At 36.8% G+C, this 12,360-nt stretch overlaps 1 protein-coding gene across 8 annotated transcripts in view; it reads left to right on the forward strand.

Moving 5' to 3' along the window:
- RGS12 (regulator of G protein signaling 12) overlaps positions 1-12,360 on the forward strand; it is an 84,086-nt gene that overhangs the window by 22,629 nt on the left and 49,097 nt on the right. The window contains exon 1 of one of the 8 annotated variants that reach the window (XM_039723887.1): positions 7,535-7,657. The exons of 6 other annotated variants lie outside the window; for them this stretch is intronic. In XM_039723887.1, coding sequence (XP_039579821.1) covers positions 7,625-7,657 — 33 coding nt within the window. In that variant the 5' untranslated portion in view covers positions 7,535-7,624. Of the gene's footprint in view, positions 1-7,534; positions 7,658-11,557; positions 12,303-12,360 lie in introns of those variants that run through there. One more of the 8 variants, XM_039723886.1, reaches the window with a different exon arrangement.

Raw genomic sequence — 12,360 nt, forward strand, 5'->3', positions numbered from 1 at the left:
CACAGAGGGAATGTGGCACACTGAGCCCTCCAAATGGGAAGGAGGTGTTTAAAAAGCATTTGAGATGGGAGGAGGGAAGAGGAAGACTCTGAGTTTTCTGCTGTGGGAAAATGTAGGAAGCATTTTACTCTGAACTAAATGAGAAGGGAGCTCAGTGCAGTGGATGTTCTGGGAGCAGAATATATGGAGGAGCTTCTGGCATGGTTAGGGAATGCAGGTAGGAACTGTAATTACTTATTTCTCAGATGTTTTTCTGTTTTTCTGTTTTTCATAGTGGTTTGTGTTCTTTGAAGCTTTTAAGTGTCTTGCTTTTTTTCTAGTTATAGAAAATACTTAATTTCTTTGCACTCATAACTTTAATACAGTAACTGCATAACTTAAACACAACAAGAACTTCTGGATAAAGGGATTTGGGAACCATCTAACTACATCTTTCTTAATCAGAAAATGGTGGATCTTCTAATTTCAAAAAGTTTGTTGTTGTATATATCCAGTTTTGACAGAATTTCTGATTGCAGTAAGAGGGAATTGTCTCAGAATAACAAAGAATCTAGTGCTAGTAATTCACATGCAACAGGAAAAACATGGTTCTTTCCACAGTCTTACAGATTGAAATTTCATGCAGGTTTTTTTGCACATCTCATGTTTTGAGTTTTTTAAACATCAAAAATAAAATTTAATTTCTGTTGTTGGAGCTGTTTCACATTACGTAAATATTCATTAAAACAGGCACTTGGGACTTTCCATTAATTTCAGAGAGATATGATAGTTACTGGCTGAAAAAGTCCCTTTTTCCCCTCATTATGTCCTAGTTGGAATTCATTAGTGTCTGTAAACAGAGTAGCACCAACAGGAGGGATTGAGTCAATCTGTGTCCCAGTGTTCTCATTGTTACTGATTTACTTTGGAAGGGGAAACTTTCATTCCAGGTCACAATATGAACTGGACAAAGGAATGGTCTGAATTCAAGTCTGTGTTTGGATGAATGCCCTTACTACATGTAGCTATGTGGGTGTGGACTGTTCTCTGTCCAGCTACTTCTTTGCACTTTGAAATCTTTTTTTTTGCTCTGCTTGCTGTAAGAGAATGATATCTTAGAAATCCCAGCCACCAGGAGAAACAGCAATCCAGGGAAGAATTAAAAAAGCTTTGTACGTCAAAATAAAATAATGTTGAGGTGTTTTAATTTTGGTTCAAAATTTAACACTGCTGCTTCAGCACTTGTCCCAAGTCCTTTTTCACTATGTGTAGTAGAACGTAATGTAGTTAGAACATGTTTAGTTTATTTCAGGCCATCTATTTAGGGTTGGTGGAAGAGGAAATAACAATAGCAGGAAATTCTTAGAGACTCCACCTTTGGAATAATGACAATGAGTGTATTGTATAGGCTACTTGCTTGCTTTTGTGTTCTTTTCAGTTGTCTTAGCAGACTGGATAAGGTAATAATCCAAACTTGAAATTTGGAAGTTAATATGCTTCTCTGAGCTTGTAGGTTTGATTCCTGCTGGCATCCAAATTAATCTTCTAAATTGAGCAGTGTAGGTAGGTTCCATGGAGTTTCTTTTATGGGCATTTGATGAACACTGCTCATTGCTTACAGGTCTAAAAAGGCTGTATTTGGATTTTTTTTGTTGAAGTATGAGCAGTGTGTGAAACACCAGCTGTCAGTGTTGCTGACTGCTGCCATAAGGTGGCGTGATTTCTTTGAAATTTGTTATTTATTTATTTTTAAAGGTATCTGTCAAAGAATACAGCATATTCATAGATATTTTAATAAATAAAAGCATGATTTCATGAGAAAATGTCACTTTTTCTTTTAACCTGTTAGATTACTTCTGGCTATGTGTGCACAGACAGAATGTTTAAGATTAGAATTACTAGTATAGTTGCCCCTCCTTAAATATTTTCCTCTTACCTGCAGAAGCTGTATTATACATAGAAAAAAACAGAGAAGTTTGTAGGATTAACATCTTGGTGCTGTTTTTACTGATAGAAACTGCATACAAGATTTTTTTTTAAATGCAGGGGTCAAGATGGGATGAGAGTGCAAAATTAATGGTGCAGTTGTGCTATAATTGTGGGAGGGAGAATGTCTCACAAAACAGAAAATGCACAATTTAATTTATGAACTGTGGAAACTGTGCTTGTTCACAGCAGGTCTGATTATGATTAATTAGTCTTTAAATTGGAACTGAATTCAGAAAATAAGCATGTCTAGGATGTGCCCTAGTTATGTTATTTTCACAAGAAATGTATTTAGAAAATGTTCTTTATTAAATTACTAGAAACCTGGTTTTGTTAAGAACAGACTTATCTTTTATCTAGCAATAACTTTTTCTATGTGAAAAATTTGTTGTTTTGAAGTAATGTCCATTAAAAGCCATGTTAACATTCTGTGATTTGCACCAATTTTACTTTTTAGCATATTTGCTGATTCATCTTTTCAAGGTGTAACTTAAGCTAAAAGGACCTTATGATTATTCAATATTTGGCTTAATGAGAGGGCATGATCCTGTCTTTCTTCCCACTTTTCTTTCCTGTAGGTAAATGCCACTACTCATATCCTCTTGCACAATTCTTTTCTGGAAAAAATATTTGTAAATTTATAAACAAGTTAAAGGTGTCTCTGTGAGACTGCAGACAGTAGAACACTACCTATGTAAAAATTTACCTTAACCACAGTAATTGTAATTCTTCTATTCATCACCAGTTTTGGTAACACTTTCAACTGTAGCCCATTCCACTCATCTTTTAATTTATCTTGAAGTCTGTAAAAATGGGGGAACCTTGCAGTATTTTCTTGAAGTCAAAACATTTAGGTTCCTCCTCACCAAGAAGAACATTCAAATCTGTTTTTTCCTGAAAATAATTTTGGTATTTGTACTTTTTGTATTTCTCTGTGGTTAAAAATAGGGCAGAGTAGTATAATGAGAGACATAATCTCTTAGGGAAACAAGGGTCAAATTCTGTAAATATTGTTAAATAATCATTTAATGCAGAGATATTTTTAAAATTAAAGATGGTTTAATTCTTTGAACTAAGTATCAGGGCAAGAAAAGATGGCTGTTGCAGCATTTCTTCTTGTTCTCATCCTGTTTTGGAAAGCTTAAAGCTATATTGTATATTATAAACAGCATTTGTTGTATCAAATTTCTAGAGTTTAGTAATGTTTTCAAAGTTGGAATGTATCATGTATTCTTTTCAAAAATCAGTATGAGGGCTTTTGTTAGAATGTTCCATCTTAATTATAACCATTAATAATGTAGTATTATTAGGTGTTATTATAGATAATAATGCTTGATTTTTTTTCTGTTTTCTACTGAATCAATTTCTTTTTGCATTTCATCTGCTATTTGAAAGCATACAGCACATCTCTTTGGTATGAGGTTTTTATACTAATGGATGACATGTCTCTGCTGGATATTAGCTTTGGCATCTGTGGGTGGCAAAACTCCCCCTAAATGCTCATTTGACTTAATAAGGAGTTTTTAAGTGGGTACCTGTTTTTGTTTGACTGATTTAAATAATCAGACAAAGCTTACACAGGGAGATAATAGCTTATATTAGACCAACTAGTATACTAGGAAAATCAGACAAGAAGATCTAAACATGCCCCAAACTTTTCCCACCCTCTCATATGATCTAATAAAAAGCATTAACTCTCCCTGCAGAGGTTTCTTTATTGATGTTCTTAGGTCATCACCATGGCCACAATGCCACCACCATGGCAAGTATAAGTACATGTTTTAAATCAAGAGGCCTCTTCATTCTCAGCTTTTAACAATGAATTCAAAATTTGAAAAGAATGTATAGTTTTGTCTCAGACTTCACCAATTAGTTTATATATCTTTGAAGAAGGAAACATCATGTCAGTAGTATACATTTTATTTTTCTTCACAGATTGTGCTTTAGCATTACTGTTAGGTTTTTGCTGGTATTTTATACTATACCTATTTTTACAAAGATTTTCACTATCTACTCTTAAGTTTACATTTATAAATGTTTTCATGAAAAGTTCTTGTGCTCCTGAAACTGTTTTGTAAAGTATCTAACAAAGGTGGGTTGGTCAACAGATCAACAGGGTTGTGTGCAACCTCTTTATTGTGATTTTGAGGTACTTATTTCTACATACAATCCAGAATGTTAAACTGAGCTTTTTTCCCCCAGACACTGAGAATAATGGGATTAATTTTCTGTTACTTCAATTGGTGAAATTATCATCCTTCAGCAATGTTACTGTTTACTGTTTTCTCCTGCTTTTGGGTTATTTTCTTTACATCAGATTCTGGAGAAATTTGCCGTGTAAATTTGCATGTAAAAAGCAGAGTAGTGAGAGAAGGTGCTGAGAGCTGGATCTCATCTCTGTGTTTTTTATGAGGTGCATAAGGGCAGTGCTCACCCCATGCTGTGATTTTTGAGAAGAAACCAACAGTGTTGCCTGGGATGGATTCCTTCAGGAATTAGGTCCCCATATGTGCAAAGGCAGTTGGCACAGTATAGAGAAATTTCTACTTGAGGAGGCAATCAGTAGATTGTCTGACCCTGCCACTCAAGTGCTGTCCCAGCCTTACTGCCTCCAGGCTTGCCTCCCAACACAAGTCCATTTCTGCCACAGAACCAGAGACACAATATATGCTTTCAGGTACTAGAGATAGACTTGTATTCTGTATAAATTAATTTTCTTTTAGTAGCCAGTACTGCCATTTTTAAGATGTGTGATGAAAGGGACACAGGTGAATTCACAGGCTGTAAATACCTCTGCAGTTTGTGGAACTACAAGGATCAGACAGGATGAGCAAGTTCAAGTAACCACCTGAAGTTACAGAGGGGTTGCATTCCTTAGTTCAGCAATGTGAGATACTGGGATTTGGCTTTGGCTCTGTTATTTTGGTTCTGGTTCCCTTGAGTAGTGACAGAACTGTCAATGCTCACACAAATGGAGCTCTTGTTAGGTTGGCAGCCTCTCAGAGGTGTCTTTCTCCATAACTGAGCATTCTTCAAAAATGTGGCTTACACTCTTTGGATTGAAACTGTTCCCTCTTCTGGGCCTGAGGCATGTGACATTAAGGCAGAATAATGCTACTATTTACTGCACTGATTCTGAAATGCAGAACTATTTGCTGCTTAAGGCTGATCCTTGCTACAGTTTCTTACATTACATTTGTTGATTCAAGGACATCTTTTAAGGCTCCTCCCAAGTGAGGTGAAGTTACTCCAGGTAATAAGGATGAGAGCAGTCTCTGAAGATGAGACCAGGCTGCTTTTATAAGTCTGAATGACTGGGCAACAAAATGGCAGATGGAAATGTATGCAGATAAATGTAAAGTAATACAAATGAGGCAAAATAGCTCTAGCTTCATACAACAAATGATATATATGTTTCTCAGAAGACTGTTTCTTCTCAGAAGTGAGGTCTTTGAATTATAGGGGAAAGTTGCATGTTGTTTACAGCTCAGTACAGTAGCAATGAATCAAAGTCCTGTATTACAGATTATTACAGAAGGAATAGTTGATTTCATTGCATACAATATGGTTTGGTTTTCCATAGCTGGTCTCTTTATTGTAAAATGTTCTGATATATTAGAAGAAGAAAAGATTTAGAAAAGTGTAAGAAAGAGTGGAAAATCATGGGTGGCATAGGAAAAGTAGTTGGGATTGATTGCTCACTCTCTCCTTCGGGACAAGAAGTCGACACCATTAATTAAAGATAGCTGGAGCCAGGAGCAAAACAAACAGGAGAACATGATTGTTCGTGTGGGAGGCGAGTTGGTCTGTGGGATGCCTCACCACTGAGTGCTGTGGATGCAAGAAATTTGCATGTCCTGGAGGGAAAGTGGACAAGTATTTGGAAAAGAGAGCCACTGGGGATTATTAAGGAGACAAGCCACACCAGGTTCAGGAAATCTCTTGAACTATAAATACCTGGAGTCTGGGAGAATGTCATCAGGGAAATGTCTGATACATTGCCCTGTGCTGCTTGTTGGTAGGCTTCCCTGTGTGGCCACTACTGGAAACATAATCCTGGGTTTGATAAACCCATGTTCTGATTGTGTGCAGAGACGTGAGGGTGGACAGTGCCTTTCCCTGGCTGTAGGACTGTGGTGTCCTTTTGGCACAGGAAGCTGTGCTACCTTTCCCTTGCTGTGAGGTTGTTGTGAAGGGCTGCAGTACCTGCTGGTGCTGGGTGCCTGCCCTGGGCACTGGGAGCATTCCCTGTGTGTGCTGCAGTGCTGGGGGGGATGGCTCTGGCCACTGCCCTGCCCAAAACTGCTGCTGCTGCTGCTGAGATTGCCCAGGCAGCTCCTGGAATGAGTAGGAATGAGGAACTGCCCGACTGGTTTGGTGTCTCTCCATCCCTGCCCTCCCTTGCTGCTCTTCCTGTTACCTGGTGTGTCTTTTGACATGACAAAATAATAACTAAGGAGGGATTTTTGCTCTATGATGAGACCTGGTTGATGTTAGAGGCTTTATTGAGTGGACTGGATTGGTATTGCTAGAGCATAATCACAGAATACCTACAGCACATATTGATAGCATCTGCAAATTGCTTCTGTTTCTCTGTCATGCTTAAACTCCTGGCATTTTGGCTAGGAGTTTGTACCATCTAATTTTCACTGTTCTCATGTATTTATCTGTCCAGTGAAGCTTAAGAAAGAAAACGGAGTCAGCTAGAACTTTTGCTAGAAGTTTTATTTACTTACTAGCATTTCTTATTCATTATTAAATGATTAAAACATTTCACTAGTACTTCTAGGACTTAAAATATACAGTAAAAAGCCCATCCACAATTTCCCTCTGGACAAAGAAACTGCTGAAGGATGATGTTTAAGGATTATTTTAGGGCAGAAAGTGCATACATTTTTTTCTGAAAATGCACAGATATTGCGGGTCTGTCTGAAGAGTAGGTGTGGTATTGAAAATTATGAGAGTAATGTTTCACTTGGAACATGATCCTCATAAATGCCAATGCTCTGCTTACTCACAAGAACACGGAGAGTTGTGGTAGGATGAGATAGGTTGCACAATCTGCATACATGTGATTGTAATCACACCGAGACACGTACCTACATGCCAGGAACTGCAAGGAGTTTGCTGTGAGTCTTACGTGTTTTAACAATATTTTTTTAAAAGTATTTTTAGATTATATTTTAATTATTTTTAGTAGAGATTGGTGACTCGGTTCATTCAGGTAATATGCTCATCAAAGGGGAATGTATTAAAAAGAGAATGCTTTGGATGAGAAAGCGATGTTGACTCAATTCTTCAACAAGTTTGGACAAACCTACACAACAGAGTCCTGTAGGCCCTCAGTGAATGTATTTTACATTAGCAGATTCCTCAGCAGGGCTGTTGTCTTTACAGAAGCTTTATTGTTACGCAGGACCTGCCTCAACACCATTTTGAAAGCTGCCTGTTCCTTTTGATGAGAAGATACAGAACCAGTACTGAGGGCGGGGAATGTGCTGGGGAGGGAGGAGAATGGGAGAGGTGTTGATAGGGCAACAGACAGAGAAGCCTCATTTTTTTACTGGACTCTGGAAGAAGTAAATATGTGTTCAGAAAGAGCGTAATAATAAAGTTGAAGGGACTGTTTCTTAACAATGAGATATTAAACCATTTATACATGGAGAAAACTTTTACTGATAGTCAAGTGTCTGTAAGTATAAAGTTTTGTTTGTCTAAAGTGAGCAGAAAACAGGAATATGGTTTAATGAGTAGTCTTCCGAGCTAAGAAATCTTGCAGTGAAATATGATAAATTATGCTTCTCAGGATTCAATGAGGTTTTAAAGAGACAAAGTTCGTAAGTATAAGTATTTTAAGTTGACTTTCTATATAAGCTGTTATAAAATTAAGAGTACACAATTTTTGTAGCCATGTTTAAAATTCTTTTGCAGCATTGTATTGTTTTTAAAGTAAGTGTAGTAGATAAACTGATACTTCTATAAGTTTTTTTAATAAACATTTCACTTAATTTTTATTATATTTGCATGTGTTTCCGTAAAGCAAAAATGTCTTTACAGATATGTTGCCTTGTAATTGTTACAGTGTTTTTTTTAAAAGTTGTATAGCTAAAGAGATTTTTCTTCTCACATCTGGAATTTTATCCAATAAAACAGAATCCAGATGGTGTGAGTTATTAGAATAACTGAAAATAAATGAAAGGTATTTATAGAATACAAAATTTCTGAGGTGTAGAGACTTAGATCAATTTTAGCATGTTGTTGCTCAGAAAACACTTATTTTGCAAGTAAGTATACTAGCTGTGTTATCAAATTTTTACATTATAGTCTTATTCTGTCTATATATCTCAGTATAAAATTGTCTGAAATGCTAAAAGTATGGCAGCAAAATTTTCATATTTTAAAATCAGGAGGGAAATAAATAATCGCAAAGCATGGTTAAGATATTATATGCATTATTTACTTAAAATATAGTAGTTTTTGTTCTCACTTTTACATTGATTTCCTCAAAATCTGTTAATTTTTAGGGGCTACATCAATAGCAGGAAATTCAGAAGTGACTAAATGTGTTTCAGTGATCTGTCACTTAATCATATCCTCTTTAATATGCAGTTTAAATTTAGTTTACTCTTGGACTGCAAGTTACCTTCCATCTGGATGTGCAAATTACGCTGTTTCTGCATGTTTTTATTATTGGAGAGAATTCAGTTGTCTTAAAATGTTGATCAACAGCAGGGGAAAATAAAACCAGGAATTGTTCACCAACATTTTTTGCAGAAGTATATTTTTTCAATTTTTATTTTGCAGTCCTGGAAAATTATTTTTCAAACTTTAAAATATGGCTTATAGAACTAGATTTTTTTTTTTAGAGTGGATTTCTGGATGGCAAACCTTGAACTTAGTACTTGAAAAGTGCACAGGAGTCTGAGCAGCGTGGCAGACAGCAGAGGGCACTCGGAGCAGTGCTTTGCATCATTCCCTCTGCTTCGCGGGATTTACTGTAGGGGAAGTCTCAGTGTCCGACAAGGCAGCTTGTACTTCACTTATTTATACACCAGCAAGTTCCAGCTAGTTTAGCTTCAAAATATTTTTGTTAATATTGCATTGGAACAGGAAGGACTCTTATTTCAAAATTCACAGAGGGAATCCACAATGTTGTAAATGAGAGAATCTTTCCTCTTCTCCTCAGTAGCACATATGGGGGCTGTTTATTGTTGAGTAGCTGAAAAATCATTGACAAAAATATATTTAGACAGATTACAGAAAATGTGGAGAATTAGGGGGAAAAAACATTTTATTTTGTGGCAGAGTTTTTTTAATTTTTGTGTAGGCTTTTTGATGCTCCTGCTTTTTATTTCAGTAACTGGGATCAGTGAGCTAAAGCATATTCTTAAAATGTGGCTGTCATGCAAGTAGTTGTTACTTTAATATGACATTAAAAAAATCAATACTTGATGAGGTTTAAGATTTTTGGTGGTGCATTCTGCCAATGTCTCATTTAGTTTAGGACTCTGTGTGACGAGGAGCTGGTCCAGGGGATTGCCTCTTTCTGGTTGCCTGGTGGTTTTTGTGTGTGTTTTCTTCTTTTAGGAGTCAGGGATATAATAAATCCCATTAATCTTCTGACAAGTTAAAACTTATCCAGGCTCCGTGTCATTCGCTCTTTCTCTTCAGCATTTTCTGCTCTGAAAACAAATGTACAAAAGCAAATATGAGCAGGAAGTGAAGGGAGGGTAGGAGAAAAAAACAGATCAGCCTTATCTGGGGTCGCTCCCCCTTCCCACAGTTTAGCTCCTAAGCAGATGGATGTGGGTTTACAAATGTCGTCTTTGCTGTAGCTGAATAAGGCTTTTAAAGCTGTTGTACCATATTTTAACACTTTCCATTAATAGCTTTGCAAATTAGCACTCCTTCTGCTTTTGACCTTTGACCTCTGAGTTGCCTGCCCAATTTACCAATATGCTATGCAAAATCACAAGATTTTATATCTGTAGCTGCTGAAATAAGCTGCGAAAATGTAGAGGGATTTGAATTTTTTAAAGGGTTTTCAGTGCCACACGACACTTCATAGCCATGATCATTAACTGCTGCTGCCTAATTGCAAGAGCTTATTTTTCAGTGTTAGTTGAGTTGCTGTATGAAAAAAACATGGACGTGTAATGCTTAGTTCAGTGAAACAAAGTCAACAATTCTTCATGTCTGTTTAAAATAAGGGATTATTAGGTTTACATTGCCTAGAATGTGTAAAGCATTGCCCACCCACAGTGTTCCCAACAATGTTCACTGCAGTTGCTCCAGGGAGCTGCTGGTCTTGCAGCTACATCCCACTGTTGCATCTGGGGTCAGTTTTCTTTTATTCCTTCTTATGGGTAAGATTCTCACCTGTTAAAATTGTACAAGTACTTTTGGTCCTTCTAGGTGATTCCTAGAGGATTTAGGTTGGGTGTTAAGTGTAAGTGCTGTTGATAAAAGTCCTGTTTGTGTTACCCCAAAGGGGTGTTCATAGGAAAGTTCTTCAAGCATTTCTGATCCATTTGTGATTATTATGCACCTGATTATTTGTAATATTGTTGCTATTTTATTAAAGTATTGACAGTGAAAATACATTCTGCATCCCACTTGGTTTAGTGTCAAACAAAATGCAGTGTTGAATCAGCTCTGGAATTTTTTTCTTTATGAAGTTGCACATTTTTGAATACTTATCCACACACAGTAAAACTGTTCTTCTATGCAAGTACCATAGGGCACTTCCTTCTGAAATCCTGGAATAATGGAGGCTGTAATTTGTAGTTTTAAAAACACATTTCTTCTTGTCTACCCACCCATTTTTTTCCATTGCATTTGTCATGGTATTAAACACTTATAGGAACATTCCAAACTGCAGTAGTGTGCCTATTCAAACAAGTAATCAATCAAAAAATTAACTTTCCATCACAGCAATTGGCTTATGCCTCTAATATTCTAGTTAGAATAGGCTTTATCTGCAAGGGAATTAAATTTCTTCCCTGATCACTGTAAATTAAATTGAGAAGATTAAGTTTTTCTGTTAACCAAGTCTCTTCATCCTAAGTGCAAAATGGGAAGATGTGCAGGCTTTTACATATTGGATGTAGCAAGTCAGTGTCACCATGAAATATTGGGTAAAGTCTCTTCTCTTTCCTCATTTTCTCTCTTTATAAGTTCCAAGTAACATTTGTCTTTTTCACAGGATTGTTTCTGTATTAGGGGCTCAGCCTAGGAACTGCATGGCTGTGAGGGGTTCCACATGCTGTACTGAACAAGGGAGAAAGTTCCTCTTTCCTAAATGACTACTAGCACGTCCACCTAGGGCTTAAGGACATCCCACTAGCATAAAAATGCCCAATAATCACTCCCGGATTGCAATTCTGGTGTTTATTTTTAGCAGAAAATTATGTTCTGATTGCTTTAAAAATAACAGCAGTGAATGATTTAGGTACTGTCACTGTTGTGGACAGCAGCAAACTTCCTGAAATGCTGTACTTTCCATATAGAGTCTCTTGAAGACACCGCTGTCACAGGCAAGTGAATTGCACTTCCCTCTTTCATTACAAGGAGCCTATTTTGCTCTCGGTTCCTGAGGCTCTGTGCACAGAACTCTCTTGACACCAGCTGAGCACAGGTTCAGGTCGTGAGAGAGGAAGGACAGAATAGAAGTTGGTTTCTGCAAGAAGAATTTTGTCTTTAGTGACAAGAGGCTACTCCTAGGTTTAATGAAATGCGCCAAGTCTCCTTGTATTGCAGATTTTTATGTGCAGTTTACAGTGATAACTGCTGAAAAGTTAGGCAGAATGGACTATTTGAGGTCCTATTTTGTTCTGGCTTGCATTATGTAAACCTCTGAAAATAGTGATTTACTATGTAAATGTTTCTGTAACTAATGTTAGGGTGATTAACTAGTGTTTTTTTGGAAACTGTCTTGGAAATCTGTTTTATTGAATACAGGACTACCATAGGGTTCAGCATCATTTTATTTTCCTGATTTGTTATAGGAAACGTTCTCAAATACAATCAGCATGATTTATATAAAATGATCGAGCTTTTCTGGTGAGAGATAATTGAGATCTAATCTGAATCCCTGACGAACCACAGCTTCCTGCATTGGCCTGTTGCTATTGGTAACATAAAGGGAGTAAAATAGAACTTCATACGAAATGCCTTTAAACTTTACTGGCATGTACAGGCATGGAACAGCGTTGAATTTTTTAGTTTAATCTTTGAGAAGCCGACGTGTTAAGGAAATGCTTTTTCCATATTAAGTGAAGATGAATTTAGGAAGAGTGCTGCTAGGAAAAATAACTGCTGTTTCTTACGAGGAGCGGGTAAGTGATATGAATTATATTTAGCTAAAGCAAGGCATTATTGTAGTGAGAAATTAGA

Source organism: Passer montanus, unplaced genomic scaffold (genome assembly GCF_014805655.1).
Source record: "Passer montanus isolate IOZ18808 unplaced genomic scaffold, ASM1480565v1 scaffold51, whole genome shotgun sequence".
NCBI lineage: Eukaryota > Metazoa > Chordata > Aves > Passeriformes > Passeridae > Passer > Passer montanus.